General features: G+C 37.8%; 1 protein-coding gene across 6 annotated transcripts in view; it reads right to left on the bottom strand.

Moving 5' to 3' along the window:
* Positions 1–18,962: 18,962 nt before the first annotated feature.
* The window catches only part of pou2f2 (POU class 2 homeobox 2), an 85,316-nt gene continuing 79,156 nt past the window's right edge, over positions 18,963–25,122 (bottom strand). For 3 of the 6 annotated variants that reach the window (XM_015370849.1, XM_015370852.1, XM_015370848.1), the window contains 3 exons: positions 24,846–24,914; positions 24,511–24,584; positions 20,322–20,650 (listed from right to left, as the gene is read on the bottom strand). In XM_015370849.1, the coding sequence (XP_015226335.1) occupies positions 20,322–20,650; positions 24,511–24,584; positions 24,846–24,914 (472 nt within the window). Of the gene's footprint in view, positions 20,651–24,510; positions 24,585–24,845; positions 24,915–25,122 lie in introns of all 6 variants that reach the window. The other 3 variants (XM_015370846.1, XM_015370847.1, XM_015370850.1) reach the window with 3 other exon arrangements.

The raw sequence follows: 25,122 nt of genomic DNA, 5'->3' as shown, positions 1-25,122 counted from the left end.
TATCCTGAAAGAGCTGATGGCCGTCATCTATCCCATTGGCAGCATTCCTGGTTAAACCAACAGCTGGCGTTCAGGTTCTGCTACCACTGACACACTTGTGCGCATGTTTACCTCTATTGGGACACAAGCCCAGTGAAATTACTACTCCGCTAACTGACTCCTCATCTAACCAGATATGCTGTTCTCCAGTTACCTGTCTCAGCTCCATGGTTTGGTGCAGAAAAACCAAGAAGGAATAACTTTACAGGCATCAGATCATTTTCTACTGATGCCACAGAGACTCTTAGTCATATTGGGACTTCCTATTAAAACTGATTCTGATCTTCAGTCAAATCAAAAATGTAACTGTTGTTCTTTCTTCTTTCTCTTTCATGCTACTGTATTTATTTCTCTTACACACAAAAGTAAAATCCCCTGTGTTTATTTGACACAGAAAGACATTCATAAAACACTAAACAATTTCATAAAGGTACAAGATTCCAAGTTTGAACAAGGGAGATTACAAAAAGGAATCATAAACCGGAGTTAATATATAACTTACGTCTGGGAGCCGGGCAAAGCATTGACCAAAACTGATCCAGCAGACTTTTTCTAATCTAGTCAGCTCTTTGTGACTAAGAGGCAAAACTGCTTTAACCATATCTATTATCTTCCTGAAGTCATCCTTAACTCTGCAATCCCCCACCTTTACCCCAAGATATTTATTCCTACCCTCCATGTCCTTCATCAACAATACTCTATCCTCATTCCTTAGACCAGGGGTCACCAACCTTTTTAAGGCTGGGGGCTACTGAGTCATTAGAGGGGCTATCAATGAACTAGAGGAGACAGCATTCAATAAAACTTTATACATAACCAAAATATTTTCATTGTTTCTTTTAATTTACAATTTGTATCATCATTTTGAATCTCTATTAATGCTTAAATGCTATGTATGATTCATATGATTAAATGTTCTATATGTATTTAAAAAAGAAGAGCACAGAATAACATAAAATTTAAAACTTACTGTAACCCACTGGTGATTTTGTCCTAGGGCACCACGTTGGTGACCCCTTGCCTTAAACATTCATCCATAATCCATTATTTGTCACCCCTCTTTCCTAAACATTCAAATCACCTTACTTAAAATCTTTTATCTCTGATCTTCCCTAAACCCTTATTTGATCATTTATCACTTAATTCTTTGTTATTCCACATCCTTCATCCCTTATTCTTCACCCTTTATATCCTTTATCTTTACCTTCTTCATTTCTTATGCCTAATCCTTCATTCCTCATTTTTTTGTATCTTCCTAACCTGTTCCATACATCTTTCCTATCTCCTTCACCCCTCATTCCCTTAACTGTCATCCCAACCCTCTCTCTTCTATAACAACTCATCTTGCATCTCTTATCCTTCATTCCTCTCATACCAATAATCCATTTTAGTATGCTTTTATTCTTCTCCACCTAAGTAGCATCTGAAGGATTCTTTAACCGCTTCAGGTGATTGATTTCTTATAACAGAACCTCCACTCCAAATTTTGGTTTTCTCTGTCAGAACTCATTTATCTTTTTTTTTTTTTTTTGCTACATTTTATTTTACCCTTGATAATGCATTTTTTCCTTTGGTTGTAAGTACTTTCCTTGGTCTTTTAAATGTGCCCTAGTAGTTAGTTTAACTGACTTCCCGTCTATCTGTTTACTGCAAATGAAAGAAAATGTATCTCAGAGCAGATGGTACAAACTGCACATGTAACTCCTTCATCTATAAACCTATTTTTTAAAAGCCAGATTAGTGCAGAGTACAAGTAATGGTTGTCTTGGCAATACATTCTCCCACCTGAGCTCAAGATCTTTGCAGGACTCCTGGTTGCTTCCATAACTAAGGATCTTCTTGATGGGTGCTTAGTTTAAGTGGTCATTCTGATTTATATTTCGATAAAGGTAAAATAAAAAAATAAAAAAGGACTTATGAAGTTCATCACTTAAATTGGATTTTATTTCAAAATGCAAGAAGGATTGACAAAAAAAAACCTTTTTGCATTTTTATGTTCTTTATTTCTTAAGATTCAAACAGAATCTATTAATTTGTGTTTAGGTTCTAAAGTTAAATAATGTAAAAGAATTCCAAGGGAATACTCTTCCAAGGTCCCTTTCTACACCATAAAAAATGCTATAGGCATGGCTGCCTAAATTTACAGATTAGGAGCTTATTTCTTTTCAACCTCTTGTTAAATGTATTTTGCATTTGGAGCGCATACACATACCTTGAAGCATTTAACTAGAACTATTCAGAAGTTTGTAAAGGAACAATGACACGTAGGATTGTTTTTAAAACTGCAAGGTTGAGGGTCTTGATTTAAGGCGTATTTTGAAATTAAGCTTTAGATTAGTAACATATACACATTTATGCTTAAACATTTTACAACTTGTATAATATTAGAGCAGGCATTGAATAAATAAAACAAAGAACTAATTAAATTTGAGTAAAAACAGTTTAACATAGGCAACAGCTTCCATGAAATATTTCCTTGGAGAAATAAAAAAAAAAAAAAAAGGTTTTTTTAAGTTCTTCCAAGATGTGGATATTTACAGAAAGAACAAACATTACTAAACGATGCGACAAACACGGAGACGCAGATCTTATCCGAGTCACCCTGGTGATGGGATCACATGCTCTCCGCTGCCGTCCATGACTCAGCTCGGAGGTGGGTGTCTGAAAGCTGTCACACTTACACACTCCAGCATCCTACCTAATCATCCACCTACTGTGCCACCCAGCAGGGGGGGGCAGGAGACAGACTGAAGGAGAGGCAGTTAACGAGAGAGGGAGAGAGCAATGAGCTGGAGGAGGAGGAGGTGGAGGAGGAGGAGGAGGAGGAAGAAAACATGGAAAGGGCCGATAAAAGCAGTTAAATGGCAAAACAGGTGCACTAGGCTGAAAGAAAATGGACACACTATGGGGATGTACTTTGCCAATTAGCAGATGTCATTACTCATCAGAGGGTATTACACTTGCGGAAGAGATGAAGACAAACTGACTCCTTAACTCCTCCACACCTACAAGAGTGCAAGGTGAGAGCTTGTTTTCACAGAGTGGAGACACAGGATGAGACGGTGCAGCCCTCAGCTTCCACATCAACCCACCACACACTTTTTTTTTATTTCCTCTTTTTTTATTAGTTTTAGCCAAGACAATAAGCTGTTTGAGTCAGTGTTTTATTATTGCATTGCAGCTGAGAACGGCCATGCTTCACCGGTTACTTTATCAGCTCAGTGATAGAAGGATGCTGCCAACTGCACTAAATAATTCTGCAGAAATGAAGGCCTCCTCAGAAAATGAAAACTGCAAAAACTTCTCCTATTGCACCCTGCTAAACTTCCTTCCTACGTTTCCTAAAGGAAAAATAAAAGAAATCACCCTTCAGACATTGTTTACAAGCACTCGTTTTACTTTAAAACTCAGTTTTTTTTTTAAGGCTGCATTTAAATTCGCTTCCAAGTGATTTATTTTCTTCTTACGAATCATGACTTAATATTATTATTATTTAATCACTGCATGCACAAGAAAGTTCTACAACTCCACTTACTCCACTTATAGCAGGGGTGGGCAATTCCACTTACTGATGACCGGTATCCTTGGTAAGGGTTTATCAGGTATCCTTGGTAAGGGTTTATCAGGTACTATCTCTAAAAACTGGGAGTTGAGAGGGGGTTGTCTCTTCAAGCCATGGCTTCAACCCCAGCCCAGGCGTGCTGTGACTAAAAACCTACTAGTTGCCTCCAGCTATTAGATGGCATAACTTGTATGAGACCATGCTAATGACAAATGTGATGATAAAATATCTGGGGGAGGGGGGGTTCTACATTAGTTCACAAACTCTAGAGGCTTCTGTTAGATATATTCTCATCTCAATTAACTTTTTTGTTTAATTGTAGGAATAACTAAACCCCAGAGCAACTTTTTTGTGTCGCTTAGCTATATAAAAAAAAAAAAAAACATTAAACTATTATCTTTATTTTACTGTGGAAATGTTTAAAATTTTCTTGTAAACTTGTTAATCCTTAAACATCTTAGTGCTGCCCTCTTTTGGTTGAATTGTGATTACTGCAGTTAAATGTTCCTATTGGTTAGAACGGTGTTTGGTACATGTCTGTGTCGGGTATAATAGTGCATTCAAATTGCTTCAGAACTTGGAGCTGGAAGTCTAAAGTGCGGTAATCGCAGAGGTGACAGCATTCCAGTTTCCGGCTCGTGAATGCTCGTATTGTCCATTGTTTGTACACAGCCACTATGGCCACTGTCTCAACCATAACAATGGTCTAATCGTTATTCTAACTTCCTGGTACAAATGACAAACACAACAGAAAACCATCTTCCTCAGGCACACGCCCCCATTGCGAGTTAATGTTTTGAGTATAGGGAGAACAGATCAATAGCATACTTCAGGTAAGCTTTATATTACCTACTTGGCAGCATTGTGTTTTATTTTAGGTACAACAATTATTAAATACTACACTTATTCAGTCATAGTACTGGGGTCCCACAGGGAACAGTGCTGGCACCGTTCCTCTTCACCATGTTAGCTACAGACTTCTCGAGCAACCACACATGCTGCCACCTCCAGAAGTTCTCTGACGATTCTGCCATTGTTGGCCTCATCACAGATGTGGACGACTCAGAGTACAGACAGTCGACCCAGGACTTCGTGGTTTGGTACCTTCAGAACCACCTTCTGATTAATGCAGGGAAAACAAAGGAGCTGGTTGTGGACTTTTGCAAAAGCAGATCCACCCCACTGACACTGCTGAACATCTAGGGAACGGGCATTGACATAGTGGTCTCATAAGTACATGGGTATTCACCTGAATACACAACTGGAGTGAACTAACAACTCTGAGGCTCTGTATAAGAAAAGTCACAGCAGACTCTTCCTGCTCAGGAGACAGAGGTCTTTTGGAGTGCAGGGGGCGCTGCTAAAGACCTTCTATGAATCTTCTATGGAGCTCTCTGTTGGAGCATTGGCTTGTTTGTAGCTAAGATAAACGGGCTGGATAAGCTCATCAGGAAGGTTGTAAAAGCTCTGTGATTGGAAGCCTTCTGGACTGAGTGCAGGAGCTGGGAAACGAAAGGATCCCAACTAAATTAACATCTCTGTTAGATAATGGATAACGTCTCCCATCCCATGCATGAAGTTGCTGTTGCAGAACTGGAGAGCTCCTTCAGTGAATTGAAGTGAACTGAATTGAGAAGAAAATGTGTAGGAAAAAATTATCTTTCTCCTTGGCTCTACCTTGGCCTAGTGTGGCTCCTTTCTTATACCTCATACAAAATAGTCAGTAATCCTGAGCTATTTTCTATATCTATGCTGCTAAGCGTTTAACCTGCTAGATGACATAGGGACCACTTTTCCCTATTCTATCTCTATTTTGCCGTTCTGCAGTAATTGTTAAGTTCCACTCATAACTATATGCTCTCAACGCTTTTCTCATCATAGCAGTTTCATCTGGTCTGTTCCTGTTCGGTTGTGACTCCATTCTGGATTGAAATATCAGCTGTGCTGCTGCTATTGACTTCTCTTTTTATAGATGTTGGAGCTTGGCCTGTTTTTCAGTGATGTCCTGTTTTTCTTTCTGTGACTAACTGTATGTGCTCTCTTTCATCCTCTGAAAAGAGAATTCGCTTGGAGCCCATCTGCCTTGCTGTGTCTCCTCTGGACAGGGGCCACATGTGGAGCTAGTTAACAGTTACCTTCTGTTTCTTTGAATGTTTCTGTATCCTTGAACACAATCGGCCTCAACAGATGGCTGCTCACACTGAGTCTGGTTTTGCTGGAGGTTTATTTGTGCTATAATTGAGTTTTCCTTTCCACTGTCGCTACATGCAAGCTCAGTGTGAGGGATTGCTGAAGAATCGATGACAAATGCAAGTGAAAATTGTCGCCACAAGCTCATCCAGGAGGAGCATTTCTTGGAGGTCAGTGAGTGTCTGCAATCAACTGGTGTTCCTTGAGAGAACATTGTAACCAATCTGACTGTATTGTCTCTGTAAAGTGCCTTGAGATTACATGTGCTGTGAATTGGCGCTATATAAATAAACGGAATCGTATTTTGAAAAAGAAAATTTAGAAAAACAGAAACTAAGTCAGGCTTCCTGAATTTTAGAGGTGATTTATTGTTTTAGTTAAGGTTTGATGACACTGAAAACACATCTTATTAAATATGTGTCAAAAGGCTAAGAACGTAGGACCCAGAACACAAGCAGACAGATCAGGGTAAATTCACAAGCAAGCTTTTTTTTTTTTGCTCCTCAACATTCGTTGGATCAGCAGCTGGGGCAGGATTGCTGGAAACTCTGTAGAGGGGGAAACTGACTGGCAACGATTACAAGCATGTAAGTCACTAACCTGGTTAAGTGTTCAGTCTTAGCCCAGAGGAAGGAGAAGAATCCTGAAGGATTGTTTCTGCACAGCATACACTGGGAGCTGCCCCTAAAGTTTCAGGAGAGAAGCAGAGCAGACTTATGAGCAGAATCCAGCAGACGCTGAAGACCAGAAGCATCTGTAGGGAGAACCCAAAACCAGAGACATAGCAGGAGCAGCTTTCTGAAAATCAGAGAGCTAAAGAGGTACCGAAGGAGAATTTACGCTGGGGTCAGGAGACAGATCCTAGGTCGTTTAGCAGGCAGAATCAGTCCGAAAACAGATAGGGCAAACAGAGCAGAAAAGGGGCAAACAATACTCGGAAGTCCAAAGGCAGAAACCTGTCAGGATCAGGTAATCAGAAACACACAGGAACCCTCGATTTACTCTCACACACAGTTCGAATAATCTGGCACTGATGGCTGAAAACAGGCAGCATAAATAGGAGCTGGTACAGGTGGATCAGATGAGGACACATGAAATTTGGGCGGAGCTAAGCAGGTGAAACAAATGAACTAATGATGCAGTCATCAGTGCCAAGATCATGATAATCTGATCTGTTGATCTGAGTAAGGGAGAGGGATAAGATACCATGAATGCATTTAAAAGCTGATAAAAGGATTTTATAGTAAAAAAGACATAATACGAACCAGTAGCCACTGAATCGCTGCCAAAAGCAACAAAAAATGCTCAGTACCACTAAAGTTTTGTTAAGCCCTGCTAAAAGTGATGAATAATAAAAAATATAAAATATTTATTACAAATATGTAATGCTTTATATTTCTTATGATTACCAGAATCAAAACTAGTAAATGTAGCCAAACAAAAGACAATAGCAGATACAGCTGTTTATCTTTGGATAAACAGCTAAAGGATGTGCTGAATTATCTTTTTTATTTAGGGGGGAGCCCAAGTAGTCAACTTGGCTCTTACATCCACAAGTGTGTTTTCTTCATACAACATAGGAAAACTTTAAGGGGGATTAAAGAAAAAAAAGATGTTAAAGTAATAATAAAAATGATGGATCCTGATATTTCTGCTGGGCTGACTGCTTCTCCTCACCTATTTGATTACAGTATATAGGATGTAGAATGCTCAAAACCTCAGTCAGGCCATGTCAAACCAGGATTGCAACTCCATCTTCAGCTTCCGGTCCGCAGCCAGAATTCTTTGTCTTAGCCACCCAACGACCCACAACCCTCAATCTCGGATCTGCTTACCTCTCCCTAGCAGTTATCCACATCTCCTACAGTAAGTCCTCATCAATCTCATTCATCTCAGCACATAAACAAGCAAAGCTGTCTCTCTTTTCAGAGTTTCTGAACAATCCCTTTGCTGTTTCTCCTTTAGATCACCTGCCAGGTCATATTAACTTCTTTTCAATAATTCCCCTCCCTTCCTGTAACAATATTCAAGACTACTTTCATGACACCTGCATTTTCTTTCACCAAAATTTAAAATTGGTTTCATGGTTTATGGCAGTACAGCATAGTGTTTGACCTCCCATTATGTTTTTATTAGCAAGTTGTTAACACAGACAGGGCACTCGTGGACTTCACTCTGTCATTCTGACTGAATTAGATTAGCTTAGTGGTATATTTTTCACAGGAAGAGTTTGAAATCATTCTTCTTTTCGCAATATTTTTTACTTCAGACCACACAGTTGTTGCTCATCGATTTTTAAATGAGCTTCAAAGGCAAGTATATTGGAGAAACTGTGTCCAAATCAAACATTTACTGAATCCTCTGGAACTTTTAAAAGGTGAAATTCTAGTATCAACAAGTAAGGGTCAGAGTGTCTATTTAAGTTTAACACCATGTCTGAAAGTGTATTCAACTAAGAGGCATGGTTGCCACCAGAGCAGAGCATGTGCAGGCATGGCAGCTGGTAGACATTTGTGCTTCAGAATGCACAATTGGGATGAAAAGTTTGGATGTCTGCAAGGAAAGAGCAAAGAAACTTTTTCTATACAAGAAAAGCAACATGGTGAGACCAAAATTCATCAGGAATGACCAACATAAATGTATTTAACAACATTTTAAGCTGCCCTAATGGAGCATAGCTTAGCTTTTTGGATGTCATTATCAATGTCTAATGATAATGTATAAGGTCATAATTAAAAAACAATATTAACAGTTCTGCTACATGTAGCTAATAGCTAAAGAAGCTGAATTTGCATACAGTGCCGCTGGTGTTACATTTTTCCATATCCGTTTCCCCTGTCTGGCATAGTGGACGATGTGGTTAATGACATCCACAAGCTCATGTACGCTCCACTGCTTCAACTCAAAAACGCTGTAAAAGAAATTCAACAAAATTACAGTTTCAATTCAATGAAAAACACTTTAAAAGCAAAGACATTCAGTCTCAAAATACAACATTGTGTTTCAGTAAATTTTTTTCTTAAATTGCATGACTACAATTTTACTCCAACTTTCTAACTGTAAATCAGAGCTGAACTGAAAAAAGGAGTGTCTAAAGAAGAAAAGTCAAATGTTTCTTTCACTGCTTTAAAGGTCATTTCTATTTATTACCCCATCATGGTTATCAGGAATTGCATTATATCTTGTAGCCTGTCAACACAATTAATTTCACCCAAACACAAATTAATTTACCTTACCTGAGAGTTAACGCATCTACTTAAAAGAAGAAGAGATGATTTCTGCATTTCCTTTTGAAATATGAACAAAAATTAACACAAAAAATGAAAACCATATTGAATTTTTCTGTCTGTCTGTCTGTCTGTCTGTCTGTCTGTCTGTCTGTCTGTCTGTCTGTCTGTCTATCTATCTATCTATACTCAAAAAAATATCTGTCTAAAGACGGACGCTTGTTTTTTTGGCCAGTCAGACACTCCTGGGAAAATTAACCACTGGTCCATCTTTACTTCATTTGCTCAAAATGGTCTCAATGTGGTTAACTGGAGTCCCAAAATCTCAACTTTTCTAATACTTTCCAGACTGAAAAATGTCAATGACTGGTCCTCTGTCAGAAAATCCCTGCCAATCAGGGCATGGTGTGTTGCTCTTTGAGATACTCTCGCCTACTTCATGCTGACAGTTTCCATCTAAGTGATTTCAAGATTACTTCAAGATTGACCGTTCTTGATGTGGCACACCAAATAAAACAAGTAAAGATAAATTTGGGTATTAAAGATAATTTAGTACACAGCCAATTTGATTTGCCTAACTTTTCTTTTATCATGACAAGGTAAATGATGATTTGAAATCTCTGCTTTACGTGTCTGCTCAGACTTTTTTGTGCAATTTTAAAGTTGGTTTAAAGATTTAAAATATGCCAGAGTGATAAAAAGGAAGTCATATTTTAAGATGAAATACTTCTGACAGCGACATATAGACTAATGTTCAGATTAGATCTATTGAAATAGACTTTAGAGATATTCTAACATTTGAAAGTAAGCATCTGATGCAGTGATTTGTGGTACCTTCTGTCAACATGAAATCAATATCAAACAGATAAGAAACTGTAGCCAGACTGGCCTGTAAAGACAGACATAAGAAGTCTAACAGCGCCCTCTTGTGGTTATGAAGAGGCATTAAACATATAAAGGGAATCCGGTTTCACCAATAAGGTTCTCCATGTAAAACCTGTGGATCAAGAGGAAAGCATCACAACAAAATTAAGAGCTTGGCACCAGCATAACCCATAACCAGCATTGAGAACACCGAGGTCATGTCCTCAGTATCTTCCCCTTTTTTTGTTTATTATTATTATTATTATTATTATTATTATTATTATTATTATTATTATTATTAAATTCAGAGAAATGTCAAACTATATGATGAAAATTGTTCTGACTTTGATTGGTGTAAAGGTCAGCATGCATTCTCATTTGTTTAAATAAATAAAATAAATAAATAAATAAATAAAGTCCACAATCTGATATATGATTGCAAGTCATTTGACTCATTTAGTGGGCCATGCACATGCATGGTGATGATGGTGACAATAACAACAGTAGTAATAATAATTCAATATTAATAACAAAAAGAACAATAATAATATAGTATAATCATAACAATAATAATAATAATAACATCAACCGTAATAATAATAATAATAACACACTCACTGATTCACTCACTCACTCACTCAAATACTCGGACCTCTGTATTTCAAAAATCCTGGTTACGGCCCTGCTTTGCAGAAAGAAAACAAGAGGCGAAGACGGAGGGAGGGTTCTTCTGTACAGTTTTTGTCTCCTGTTTTATTTGGATGAATGAAACACTTTCAGTTACAAAAATGACTTAAAATGAACAACACTGTACAATGAACAAGCAGTTACTTTTTTCTTTCTTTTTTTTGGTTTTCAAGATAAATACACTAAAAGTCTAAGTTGCTACCACAGGGTTTGGAGGGGGGGTGGGGTGGGGGGGTGCAGATGGCAGACAGATCACATGGTGGAAAGACACAAAAGGATTGGTAATGCCACCATACATACCTGGAAACACGCACACACACACACACACACACACCCACACACCCAAACACACACGTATGAAATAAGAAAAACATCCTGACTAATGTGACAGGGAGGTGGGAGTTAAAGCTACAAGTTCTGGGAAGTTGATCATGATTCAAGATGCATTATTACCAGGAGGACAGAAGGATATATTTCTCCTTTAACAACCAAAAATAAACCCCGCCCATTAACCACACACACAGGTACACACACAGGTGTGACAGCCTCCTTGTTCACTGTAAACATGAACCAACTACCAGAGAAAATCCCAAACTTCCCCATCCTGAAGGTTTTGCAACTCACAGACAAACGCTGGGTTAAACTCAGACAGGCAGACATCAGGGTCAAACATGGGGGATGAATGAGAGTGGGGGGTCGGGGAGGGGGGTGTAAAGCGGTACTCTGGCAGCACGAGCAGAAAAAGACATTAACTTAAGAAGGATCTGAACAGCTACAAAGATACCAAGAGAAACTTCTTTTTCGCCATCATCATCATCACCGTTGTCATCATCTCAACCATGAGAAGCTTAAGGTTACTTTTTTCCCCAGTGACAAATACTTAAAAATATACATTTCATCATCATCATCAATATCTTAATTATTATTATTATTATTATTATTCCCTTTGGATCGCTGAGGTTAATGCTTCAAATACCGGCTCACTAGGTGACGAAGGAGGGCAGACAGGGAAAAGGTGAGGGATGGAGGGCTGGAGTTTAAAAACAGGATCAAGTTGGAACTCTTTGGTTTTAATCTTTAACATCTGTCTTTGCTTTGCTGTGTTGCTGCAGAACCTTTGGACTAAAGCTGTATTGTAGAAAAGAGAAAGAGAGAAGAGTAGAGAAGAGATGAAGTAGAGGAAGGATGTGTAGTTGTGGATGAGAGTGGGTGGAGGAAGATGTGGCAGCTTTGTTGAGGGTTCCTTTTTGCTCAGATTGCCTTCCCTTTTCTTTTAAATAGAGGAAATATCTGTCATGATGCTACACTTTGGAAATCTGCTTCTCTACATGTTATAATCTTTTCTTTCTGAAGGAATACTTCTAGTTTTAATGGTGGGGGGTGCACTGACACAAAAGTGTCGTGGTTGTTTAGCTTAGCTTAGCACAAAGACTGGAAACAGATGGAGGAGTTAGCTTTCCTCTGCCTAAACAAGATGGAAATTATGAATCACTGCTGATTCAGACCATTTTGTTTGCCTCAAGCATGTGCCATCACGACTGCACACCTTCTCCTTCTTCTCCTCTTCCTCTTGTCACAACCTGAACCCATTTTCACACAGTTTGTCAGGCAGATTCATTTTCAAGATTACTCATTTTTTTCTGGTTCACTTGCACCTTTTCATTTCACGACAGAATAGCTAATATCACAGTTTTCTTTTTTCTGTGGTTTTTTTTTTTGTTATCCATAAATTAGACCTTAACATGCTGATGACAAATTAGGTGAGCCTCTGAAACGAGTGGCTTCTTTCACCAGGAAGCAATCCCTGGTTGTTTGGGGTTAAACATCTTTCAGTCATCTTTCATTTATTAGTATTTAAGTCAAAATAACTACTTAGATTTAATATTTGTTATAATGTTACATTTAAAAAAGCAATACCTTCCATCTTTACTTGCAAACAATATATATTTTCTTAGCTGGGCAGATTAGTAGAGATAAAATAGCATATAATTTAGTTATCCAGATTGCAGGAACAGAAAGGAATGGACATATCATGGAGATGCAATATACAGAAAAGATGGAGGAGAATTGGAGCTAATTTAGATAAAAAAAAGTAACTGCAACATTTAACAATAGTATTGCAATAACGGTTGTACTAATCTCCCACAGTTCTGTCTTTTTATGAGCATCTCAAAGAATAGGAATAATTTTTTTAGGAAGCCATCCAAACAGATTTGCAGAATGAGTCTATATCCAGCAGGCGATTTTACATCTTAAACAGCAGATGCTGACAAATATAAAGGGAAATAACCTAAAATAATCAATAATGATAAATTGCAACAACTGGCTATATAATTCAATAACACCAATGGTATTGATATTATAACAACAGACGTGAAAGTTTGCTTCATTTCGGATGTAGACTTCTAAAGCACACTTAAATTGCATTGGACTTATTGCCTATTCCGTTTAACTGAATAGGTTTGTTTAGAAGACAAAATTCCAACCAAAGAAGGATGTGTTGTTTGGAAGGAGCTGGAATATTGGAGCTTGGAAAACAGGATTGGAATTCCCCCTAAAGTTATCAATGTGACTTAAAAAGCTTATGCTTTCTCTACAAACCCAATCCTCAAAAGCAAGCAGGGCTGCTGCTTGACAACTTGAGGAGCAAAATAACAAGTTTGAATCCATTTTAACTAATACGTCATAAGGAATAGAACAAGCAAAATCCAAAACATGATCATATCCAACCCCCCTGAAATATACCTGTATCATTCTTCTCTTTAAGGAGTAACACTGGAAGGCTGATAAGTTGATGATGCCTGTTTGATTATCCAGCAGGCTGATGGACAGGCTGTTATTCTATCCACATGTACAGTATCTAGTAGTTTCTAGCATTTCCTGCTGTTCTGACCTGCATTTGGAGCACAGATCAACCAAGATCATTTTTTTCAAAACCTATTGCAAATACTGTGTAATCTGAGTGCTTTTAACTCGAGCAGCACAACTATGAGAATCTTTACAAGTTTGCACCTGTACACCATCAATAAGCAAGTTTTCTAGCATAATTAAATCCAGAAGGAAATCTGTGTGAATCATTTTCTTAACTGTACGAAGAGATTTCCTCATTTCTAATGTTATTTTGACTCAGTGGACTAGGTTTCACATTTTACTTTGGATCTGAAAACATTTTTAGACTTGGTATTATTAATTGACAGTGTGTTACCCCCCTAAAACACAGCTGGACACATATCTGACATCTCAGTTTAAATGCAACATTTGGGATAGTTAATTTATGCTGATATAAGGTTAAAGGTGTTTTTCCTTCCAGTCTTTGTGCTAATATACTAAAAGCAACCCTCCTCTAAATATCTTAACCGTGAATTTGTAATATAGGGTATGTTTCATGGAACTAGGGTAAAACAAACCATGCTGCTTTCATGAAGAAAAGGCAAACTGAGTAAATTGAGAGAACTCTCTGCCAATATTAAGATTTTAGCGTGCATGCACTTAGTGCAGGATCAATGGTGGGGCATAAACTTTGGTATCATTCGCTTAGTGGGGTATCCCCACCAAATAGTCCTGCACTGTGCACCAAGTCCATCAAACCCTGAGTTGCACAGCAGAGTCGCTCTTCTTTCCCCTCAAATGAAAATGGAGAAAAGGAGCAAAACACTGAGAATCCAGACGTTTTCTTTACATGCTCCTCTCTCCCTCCAGCTTCCACGTTCTCACCACACACATACACATGACTGTCTGTACATGTCACCTAGTTACCTCAGCGTCAGCTGCTCCCTGATACATGCGGACATCAAACTGAACAACAAACCCCTTCGTCAGGCGTGAGGAACCTGAGAGGGGGCAGCTTTGGTGATAAGACTGCTCTGAGGAGGACCCAGATCCAGACTCCATCTGAGATGTGTGTCAAAGAGCAGCATCAAGCCCACAGTCCATGTTTGACAGGGAGGAAGCAGCGAGGCTCAGATGTGTGGAAAGGGCTGTGCTCCAAGTGCGGGTAACAGTGTGAACAGTGTTGACTCCGAGCCTCACCAAGCAAACACACTGACCTACACGTGGACCCATACCAGGACCCGGATCCGCAGCTGAACCTCGTGTTTTAAAGCATTCATCTATTTGGTTTATCATCAAAGAATATGAGGTATATGATGAACTATCTCTCTTTTACATCCAGAAGGATAAAGAAATCATTGTAAAATCAACATACAGAAAAGTGGAAACAAAACAAGATACATAATTAAAAAAAAAAAAAGCAGAAGAAACCTGTACAGAAGAAGAAGTGAGAGGGTAATGTGAGACTTTGCCTCCTTCTGTTGTCTCTGTCATGAATAAAAAACACTTCATATTTTTGTCGGTGTTGATATTCCTCTTCTGGGTTTTTGGTGTAAAAGTAAAGCTTTTAATTTGCTCCCCTCTTTGGAGAGCATACAAAAAAAAGAGAAGCAGCTCTGTGACACAGGTTTCACCCCAAAGATGAGACAGGCAAACTGCTCTCATGTTTACTCATCAGAATGTGAGCATCAAGGAGGTCAAAGAGAGAGTGTAAGTTAGGGAAATCTAAAATGTCAACTTTGATGTGCCAAAAAGCTCATCGGGTGTTTTGCCAACAGTGCTGCTGCTTTAAATTTCCAACCAACATTTGTAGACACACCAGGTAAAGATCAGTAAAAAGCCTTAAGATCATTTTTCTGAGGTTATGTCTCTGTGGGACCATTAAACTGTTGTTTTGTGTTGAGTTTGGGCCTCATTATCCAGCTGAAGGACCATATTTAGTTATATGGCCAATGATATCAGATTTTGTTATATATTTATCCCTTGTTTCATACCAAACCTGGTGTTTGAATGGTTTTGATTAAGATTCTTTCAGCCTTTTAACATTTTAATATGCATTAAAACTGTTTATTAATTGCCCTGACTGGTGATGTGGGCAATGTTAGGGGTTTTCTTGATGCTACTTTTGTGACTCATGAAGAATAACCCACCTTCCTTAACCAAATGGCGCATCCCCTTGTGTTTCTAAATTTTAAAAGAGGTGGCCTAGAGAAATGGCTTCTGTGAACAACCTAAAAATCAAGCAACTCTTGATAAAGTGATTTAAATATGCGGATTTTTAAAGGGATTGTCCAAATTTTTTCCAACAATAATATTTTTAAAAAGCCATACGTTTTAACATTTGGTGTTTTCCTCATCTAACATATGTGTTCAAATGAATGATTATTATTACAGTAAAATATTAAACTAGTTTAAGGCTTTTTACATACTTTTACGGTGGTTACACTGTTGGACTAAAAGGATTTTAAAATGCATTTCTGGTATTGGTTGGTTGAAAAAAATGAATTTAGAGTGGGGTGTAAAATAAGAAAATCCTTTACAAACCCATCACATGATCAGAAAAGCACCTCTAGAAATAAATTAACAAATAAATAGAATTACAAGCAATAAATCAACCCTGAATAAATAGTACAATCAAAAGTCTAAGTCATGATTGGAAAAAAAGTCCAAATAAAAGTTAAAGAGAGATAGTTAAAATTTTTGGTCTAAAATCAAGTTATCATCAATGTTTTAAGGATCTTTTGTTCTCAAAGTCTTTTTTTTTGTGTTTTTTTGTTTTTTAGTTTTCAATACATCAGCAATAAGTAAGCAGTAGAACATAGATCTTTTTTCTACAAAATCTATAGAAGCACTAACAGATACATTCCGTCTAAGAATCAACGTGGAGGAAAGGTCTCACCTTTAAGGTGTAAACCCTCCCCTCCACATCTAAAGCTTGGTTCGTGAAACGATTCTCGTGTGTCGACTGTTTGGCCCGGCGAGGATTAAACCAAATATTCTTTGGATAGAGTCCAACTCCTAACATGTCAACTAAACCGAGGCCTAAGCTATGAGTACAGCTCTGCATCTTAAAGTGTAGTTCAGATTACCGTCTTTGGGCTCAAAAATAACAAGACATCACTGCAGACCTGATTCTTCATTTTTAAGCCTCCAACTGACACTTATAAGCTGAAGACGCCTCTGTAAAACTGACCCGTTTTCTTTGTCCTCGTGCACAATTTGGTTTGCTTCAGTATTTGGTTTGACAAGTTTAAGGTATGCTGCTCAATTTGGCCTTTGTGTTTATTTTTCTCCCCGCCAGGGCAGGCTAATAAAAATCTGGAAGCAAAATTTTCGCAGTATTTTTTTTTTTTTTTCATTTACCACTTGATAAAAATCTCTACCACGACTACGAAAAAAATAAGGAGCTCTTGTAGTAAGTAAGTAAGTTAGCGAGTACGTTATTCCAAATAAGTAATTAGCACTAAAATACAGTACATGAAACGGCATCAAGAGACACAGCAGAGAGGGGAAAAAAAAGAAAAAAAACCCAATCAGAACCAAAATAGAACATTTTTCAAATCAAAACAGGTTTCAGTTCAGTGAGGTCATTTGCGTTTAGCTCCATCCAGGACCAGAGAGCTGAGCTGGAGAGGGAGGCAGAGGAAGGGAGGAAAGGAGGCCATGTTTTCTTCTTCTCATCCATCAGCCTGTCTGTTCATCAGTGCTACACAGTTTCAGGGACAGGCAGATACCTGCTGGTCCTCCTCCCCTCCTCCCTCCAGCCACATTTGGTTCGGGTTATATTTGGTTTGCTTCAGTCATTCCTTGGGTAGTGAGAGTTCTTCTTTTTGGTTTGATTTGTTTTTGGTATCCTCTTAAAAAAAAAAAAAAAAGCAACAAACAAACAGTGTGACTACCCTTTGTTGTGTGGGTGGGGTTCAGTGTAAAAGATCAGCCCCTTAATAAAGCTTTTAGGTTGGAGGGGATTTCACCTGGGGAGGGCCTTGCAGTGGCAGCATCCTGTTCTTAGCCCCTTCCCCCAAAAAACACCCCCACGGGTGCGTCTTTATTGTGTTTACGTCTCGGCTGAGGCCCCGAGAAGAATATAATGCTTTGGTATCTATTTGAGGATTAATGAAAGGTGTGAGGTGGAAAATGACATGTGAAATGTGACTGATGAAGCGATGATGGAAGCAGACATATACATCGAGACGTACAGATGTCAGGCGAGCTGTGCTGATTGACGAGGCAGGGACGAGAGCAAGCTGTGACTAAACTTGGCTTTATTGACTTATTTAGCCCTCAACGGTTATTCCTTCAAATCTCCCATCAAAGGCCCCATTTCATACCTTCAACATCATTTTCAGCGTGCAAAGTTTGGGCATGTTTGTTTAGACACGGACTGTCCTAATAACAGGCTCAACAAGTACCGAACACGTCAAATGTTTTTCTCGGTAAATAATATTTTTAATGGTGCTATTGAGATGAAATTCACATCAGGTGTCTGTATCAACCCAAGTAATCCAAAGATACAAAGAAAAATCTGTAATAAAGTTATGTGTAATAAAGTGGAATGACACGAGTATTGAACACGTAAAGGAAAGATGCTGGGAATGGGCATAACAGCTGAAAATAGCTGAATCTGATGAGTATTAAAAAGCAATCATGGCCTCTGTAAGCGTAAATTAGTATTGGCTTGTTTAGTCCTACCTGATAGTCGATTAAAAGTTTTATAATTTTAAGTGTTCTTCACAAAAAGCTTGCAAAGTTGACAGCGAAGAGTTTTCTGAAGACCTTCATAGCCTGATCGCTGCAAGAACACACATGGTGATAGGTTCAAATATAATATGTAGGTGGAGGGAACATTGTTTTCTCCTCCACCTCTGACCGATGAGTTAAAAGAACCAGCTAAAAAGTAAACCTGAAATTAGACTCCCAAACACGATGGCCTCTAATAGGACAAGGTATAAGATTTATTCCATGAAAAGGCAGTAAAATGACACTACCACCTATGTAAATGAAAAGTAAAGGAAATCCTATAGCTGTGGTTATTTTAGTTCCCGATTCTTCTAAATGCATACTTCCTATGAACCCATTTGTAGAGCTCTGAGGTTTTAAGGTGACTCAATCCTTGAATCAGGTCAGATCAGATCAGAGATGCTCCCAGAACACTGAAGAAGATTTAACAACCAGTTATGTGAAAGAAGTGGCAAACACCACATTGGGATGCAAGTAGTTTCTCCACACTGTAAATGTTTTAAAAGTCTAAGTTCTTTTAGATAAAATTTAAAATCCCTTTTGTTTAGACTTGCCTTTACTACCTGCTTTTATCATGGTTTTTATTCTATGCTTAAATTCATGCTTTTATTTCTCTTTCATTTTATTGCTCATTTCATGTAAAGCACTTTGATTTTGCTACATAAATAACTATGTATGTATATATATATATATATATATATATATATATATATATATATATATATATATATATATATATAAATAAATAAATAAATAATTCAGCTATCTCTCATGTTCAATACCATGTTAATAATTCCAGCTTTTTTTTTTTTTTTTACATACAACTTAATTTACAGATTTATTAACAAGATTTCTTTGCATGTCTGGATTATTTGGTGTTTTACATCATTAATCCCTTATCTTTCACAGTTAGGGGCAGGCAGTCTTAATAAGCGCTTAAAAAAAACTTTCAGCCAGTTCCTATAGAAGGGATTCACTCCCAGAAATTAAAGCAAAGTGAACTCGACTCGATCTGCGAGCCAGTGGCACTTGGTGAGGACTGGATCACTTTCGCCATCTGTCCCTCTGCACGGATAGTAGCGTTACAAACAGAATACGTAGCAATGGTGATGACAAGGACAAAGGTGATGGCAATGATAATGATGAGCTAAAACTACAATAGCACACAACAATAAATAGGAGCTGAAATGTGTAACAGCACTAATAAATAGTAAAAAAAAAAAAACTTAAACTTTTTTAAAAAATACTGTTAAAAAGTAATCTAAGAGAAAAGAATGCATTCTTATGCTCATCCAGCTGACACAAATACACATCATACACAAAACTACCGCTATTTTACAAAATGATTGAAAAAACAAAACAGTGAGAGACACATGAGGTGACAGACGGAATGAGTCAGTGACAGGATGGGCTGGTTCTTCATGTTTAATATGCTTGTGTTTGCTTGTTGCAGTAGCAGTAGAGTCCTGGTCCTGGATAGCTTCAGTATTTACACGTCCTTTGAATAAAGCTTTTCTCTCCGTATTTTTGGTATTTGTGATTTTGGTTTGGTTGTCGTTGTTTTTTTTTTTTTTTTGGTTTTATATTTTTTGTCTCATTGTGTATTCCTCCACCTCCTTCTCAGGTAAAATTTTTGGTTTAAACGTATCCTCCTCCTCCTCCTATTACCCCTCTTCTTCTTTTAAACCCGCAGCTTTTAGGAAAATGACATTTAAAAAAGGATAGTTCTCCTCTTTGTTTCTTTGTCCGTGCTGCCATTTCTTTTTGTCATATAGTCAAAGTAATCTTTTTGTCATTTTTGGTTTATGCACTTGGACATGCCGTCTCCTCCACTGCTTTTTGCAGAGTCATGGTTTGTTTTCCTTCAGAGAGACGTAGCATGTCGTGCGTTATTAGAGGAAAATGTCCGTTGCTATCTCCTTTTCATCCGTTAAAAGATACATAAAGATTTTTGGTTTCATTCTTTCTCCTCCTTTTCCCTTTTCTTAGTTCTTTCCCTCCTCCTCTCCGCTTTCATTCTGTGTATTTTTGGCATCGAAAGACTTGGAGAGAAAGACGGAAAGAGACTTTGAGAAAAAAATAAACAGAAAAACGGAAGAGAGAGAAAAAGATAGCTTTGGTGTGGAAGGCGAGGTTCTTGTTTAATCCCTTCTGCTCCTCTCTGACTGACCCACCAGATGCCGTCACTCGATCTTGGGCCCCCCCAGGGAGGACGGGCTGTGTGCCATTTCGCTGGAGGAGCAGAAGGAGGCAGGGCTGGAGCAAGGAGAGGGAGAGCAGGGCGTAGGGCTGATGCTGCTGGCTGAGGGGAAGGGCGAGGCCTGGGAGACTTTGGCTACGGCGGCGCTGACCAGCCCAGCGCCCGGGTTCTGACCCATGTGGAGGAGGGTGGGGTGGTTAAGGAAGAGGGATGAGGGAAGCCCGCCTCCTTGACCCCCAGAGGTCCCCAGCATCACCTTGCTGCCACCCTCAAGAGTGGAAAGAGGCAGCTGGCCACCACTGGCTGCTAGGGCTGGAGAAAGAAAAGAAGAGAAAATTAGCCTTTATTCACAGCATCTTTTGCTCGAGCATTTATCATAATTTCATCATGATCCAATGAACCTGCAGTGAATCGCTGTAAGATCACCAAATGTTTATCCAATCAATAAAAGCCCGAGTTGTGCTCTTCTATTCTTCTTTAAATCTTTGTCACTTTTAGTTCTGGTTGGTCTACTGAGTAACTTACAGTAAAGCAACATAAACCTGAAGAATATTGATAAATTTCTAAATCAATATGCAAATAAATACAGTGTGAAATAAATAAATACATTTTTAAATGAATTTATCTTTTAAAAATAAAACTATTTAAGGCAGCATTTAATAATTTAATTCTGCATTTCATACTTTACTAAATATTTAAAGAAAACAATAATGTGTTTGTGAATTTACCAATCTACATTACATGTATAATTTATCATTACATAATGTAATGTAAACATAATATCTTAATTCTTTTTTACATAATGTAATTACATTATTTACAATGACATTAACCTATTAACTTTAAGGAAGATTCCCTGTTAAAGTTATTTAACTAACTTTTTATCATATGGGGACAAAGTTAGAGAAAATTACATTTAAATATGATGTCTTTTAAAAAAATTTAAATATGGTTTATATTTTCTTTAATATCAAACTATCTTAGCTGTGTTATCTTTATGGCAAAGACCAAGGTTTTGAACATTAAAAATAAGTTGAAAAGGATCGAACGTCATTCCGTGCAGCTCTGTCTTTTATGCCGCTAGCTGTATCATACCAATGCTTTGATTCTTCTTGTATGTACAGTTATTCATGGTGGGAAGGAGATAAATATCTAAGAAAGTGATTCATCTGACATATTTTAGCATATGGCCCCCGAGATGACTCACTGACATGATTTTTTCCCCCCATGCAATGAAAATACCAGAACTCTCTGACAAGAGAGAGTGAAGACCTGCTCCGATGATACAGGGGAATCATTATGTAGTTTGTAAATTCTGTGACAAACTAAAGAATAAACTAAGTTCATCTGCCAAAATTGTTTCTGTTTTTAAATTATAAAAACAATAAGAAATGTGTATATTACTTTGTTCCTGTTCAGTTACTTCCACTTAGATTACTTTGCTGTTTAGCAATTTTGCAAAGCACAGATAATGGCATGTCTGTAAAAAGAACGCCCTTTGTTAAATTTGGAGGAAAAAAGTGAATCTTGCAAACTTAAGAATACCTTTTTAACTTTGAACCGTCGTAGGGAAAGATCATTTTATGAAAATATTGAAGCAGCATTTCAACACAACAACCAGGAAGTTAAAGACTGACTGAATATAAAATTGAAATATAAGAAGCATAAAGTCGAACTCTGATCTCCGTTATGAAGTAATGTCAGAAGAAATGGGCCAAAATTACAGAAAAATAGTGTAAAAAGCTTGTGGAAGAAGAAATAAAACGTCTGAGTCTAAGAAAGAACGATTCAGACTTCTACATTTAAAAAAATAAAAATAAACCAATACTTTTTTTCCCCCCTAATTTGTTACCCTGCCAGTAAGAAAACAGTAATATATGTGGTTATCCAAACTAACCCAAAACAGGAAACAGCTTCAATGAATACCAGACAGCAAGAGTAGACACATGAAGCTTGTGATAACAAGTTCTAGTCAAGATTTGAGTGATTGTTCATCAAAATTAAGCTCTGAAACGTTATAATTCATACTTTATTAAGAACATTAAAAACAACATATTGATCTCTAGATAGTTACTCTAATGTTTCACAATCTTAAATCGACACCGCCTACGGCTGCACGCTTTATTGGCTTTTAAAAACAGATTGTTCTCTCACTCAAAGAGTCAAAATGTCCTATTTACTGATAAAAAAAACAGATGAAAGGCTAAAGATAAGTTAAACAGATGACAAGCAGCAACAGCAGCCCTCACATGAGCGTAAGCACAGTCACAGAGACGCACACACACTTGCTGGGATGGATTAATGGTTGTAGATGGCGACATTTGATCAAAAATAAGTTATTTATTTCCCACTGAGCGCGCTCTCTGTGTCAGCTGTTTCACACTGTTGATGAGCAAACACACTCGGGTGCCTATTCATCCGTGTCTCCAGTCGGTAGTCAACCAGAGCGACTTGATTCTCCCTCTGTGTGTAACCGTATTAGTCATCATCACACTTCTTCTTTTAATGCATCCCCCCCTTCTTAATTCTGTGTCTAAGCCCACAGCGGCCGATTAAACAGCTTCTATGTCAAACTGACGCTAGTTGAGAGTCCTGCTGCTGAGGCTGTCATGTTCATGTGTCATGTTCTGTATGTGCATGTGCGTTTTGAGGTCCACATCTGTGTGGGAGTGCATAAGACTGTAACTGCTTAAGAGGAGGAAAATCTGACAATGTGTTTATTTACAATGCCTTGCTGAAGCATTCATACCTCTCAAACTTTCCTACATCTTCTTATAATACAACTACAGCCTTCAAATAGTTTTAGACAAATGCTGGAACAAAAATTTTACATTTAACTTAATTCACTTAATTTAACTATTTGTTTAAACTAAACCTCAAAATGTATACAGGCCTGGAATTTGGCTTAAAATCTAGCATTTTTAGTTTCAAGTTTTCTTTTTTATATATATATATATATATATATTTCAGTAGAATTAAATAGAAATAAATTTGCAATGTCTGCTTCTTTTAGACTGTTTACATAAGGGCATGTAAATAAAAAAAATATGTTTTTTTTCTCACCGGTTTCTTCAGGAAAAATTCCACTACCAAAAACTTGCTCAGCCCGCATTGCTCAACAGTAAGAGCCCCTAAGGAATCTGATAGATTCAAGTAGATTCCTGTGTTGGAATGGCCTAATCAAATCCCAAACATAAATTCAAATGAGAACCTTAAGCAAGACTTAATAATAGATGTTCCCATGCTTTATAAATATATATCAAGCTATTTTGCAGAAAAACAAATAAGCCAAAGTTTTTGTTTTTTTTAAAGTCCAAAGGCAGAAGAGGAACTCCAAATGTGTTGCAGCTACAGTAGAACTGGTTTGTAAAAAGCACTGACCTCAGTGGAGTTTGTGGTTGTAACATCAAAAATAGGTGTTCGATATCCCATGCTGAACATTTTACAGAGTACTTATCAGTCCTTCACGTAATAACAGATAGAGTACAGCTTCCCTGCAAACCCACCAACACCTGGCTGCCCACCGAAACTGACAGGCAGGGCAAGAAGAGCTTTAATCCCTCGATAATTCTAGAGAAGCTGCAGAGATCTTACGCTTAAATGGAAGAGCGTGTTGATAGGAAGCCTATTAGTCATGCACTTTACATATTCATTAGGGGGAGAGCGTCAAAAAGAGAGTCTAATGAAAGACGTCTGTAAAAATTCACAAAAGCCGAGACCCTGCTGATCAGATGAGTTCAAATATTAGCAGAGCTAAACAGTAGTGGCTTTGGCTGAAGTGGCTCAGTTAAAGCCTTAAGAAGGAGGCTAGAATATCGCTTCTTATGAACAGTCCACATCAAGCCTGACAGAGCTTAAGTTTCTGTTGCAAAAAAAAATCAAAATACTATTTTAATCTCTAAAGGTATAAAACTGATGGATATGTACCCCCAACTTTGTGTTGTTCTAAGAATTTAATTCTCAATAAAGTGCATGAACTTTTTGTTAGTACCATGACAAACACCATATACTAAGTTTGAATATATTTCTTAAAGCACTATATAGACTTTTAAATGAGATTTCTTATATAGTGCTTAAAAAATCCTATTCTTCTTAAATATGAATGTTTATTTCGACAGTTCATCTTTTATTTTAAACTCCCTTTTTAGTTGTTTCCTCTCTTACAAACACACCTTGGATAGTAGCGAGGGGATTGTTACCGAGGAGGGCTTGGTTCATCCCCGTGTTAACTCCCATCACAGTGTTCCTGATGCGGCACGCGCATGTGCAAGCATGTTTACAAACACAGACGGGCAGAGGAAAAAAAGGTGAGGGGGGAAAAAAAGCAGATTTAGTAGCAAGGAAAGACAAAGGATAAACTAATCCAGACAGCTGTATGAAACAAGGCTTAGAAATGCAAGAAGGAAAGGGTTCATACCTCTGGAGAACAGTTTAAGCACAGATAATACACAAACACAGCTGAAGTATGCTCATAATATGCATGTAATATGTTCAGCGTTGTTCTTACCTCAAATTTGCAGCAAAGTCAGTGATGTAGTTGGACATTTCACCGTTCTTTTTACCCATACGCCACAAGCTGTCAACCCAACACACAGAAACACACGGTTAGATTGTGTAACTGCGAAGAGGAAGTTGAGGTGTGAAGTGGCATGCTGGAATATCTGTGTGTGTAAATTTTGTAGTGGGTATGGAAAAATTAAATACAAACGGCAGGTGAACTGATCATAGAGCTATGCAGTAAAAATAGGGATTACTATTATGAAAATGTGGCTTTGTGATGCAGC

Source organism: Cyprinodon variegatus, unplaced genomic scaffold (assembly GCF_000732505.1).
Source record: "Cyprinodon variegatus isolate N-32 unplaced genomic scaffold, C_variegatus-1.0 Scaffold48, whole genome shotgun sequence".
Lineage (NCBI taxonomy): Eukaryota > Metazoa > Chordata > Actinopteri > Cyprinodontiformes > Cyprinodontidae > Cyprinodon > Cyprinodon variegatus.
This window is presented reverse-complemented; position numbering and strand designations above follow the sequence as displayed.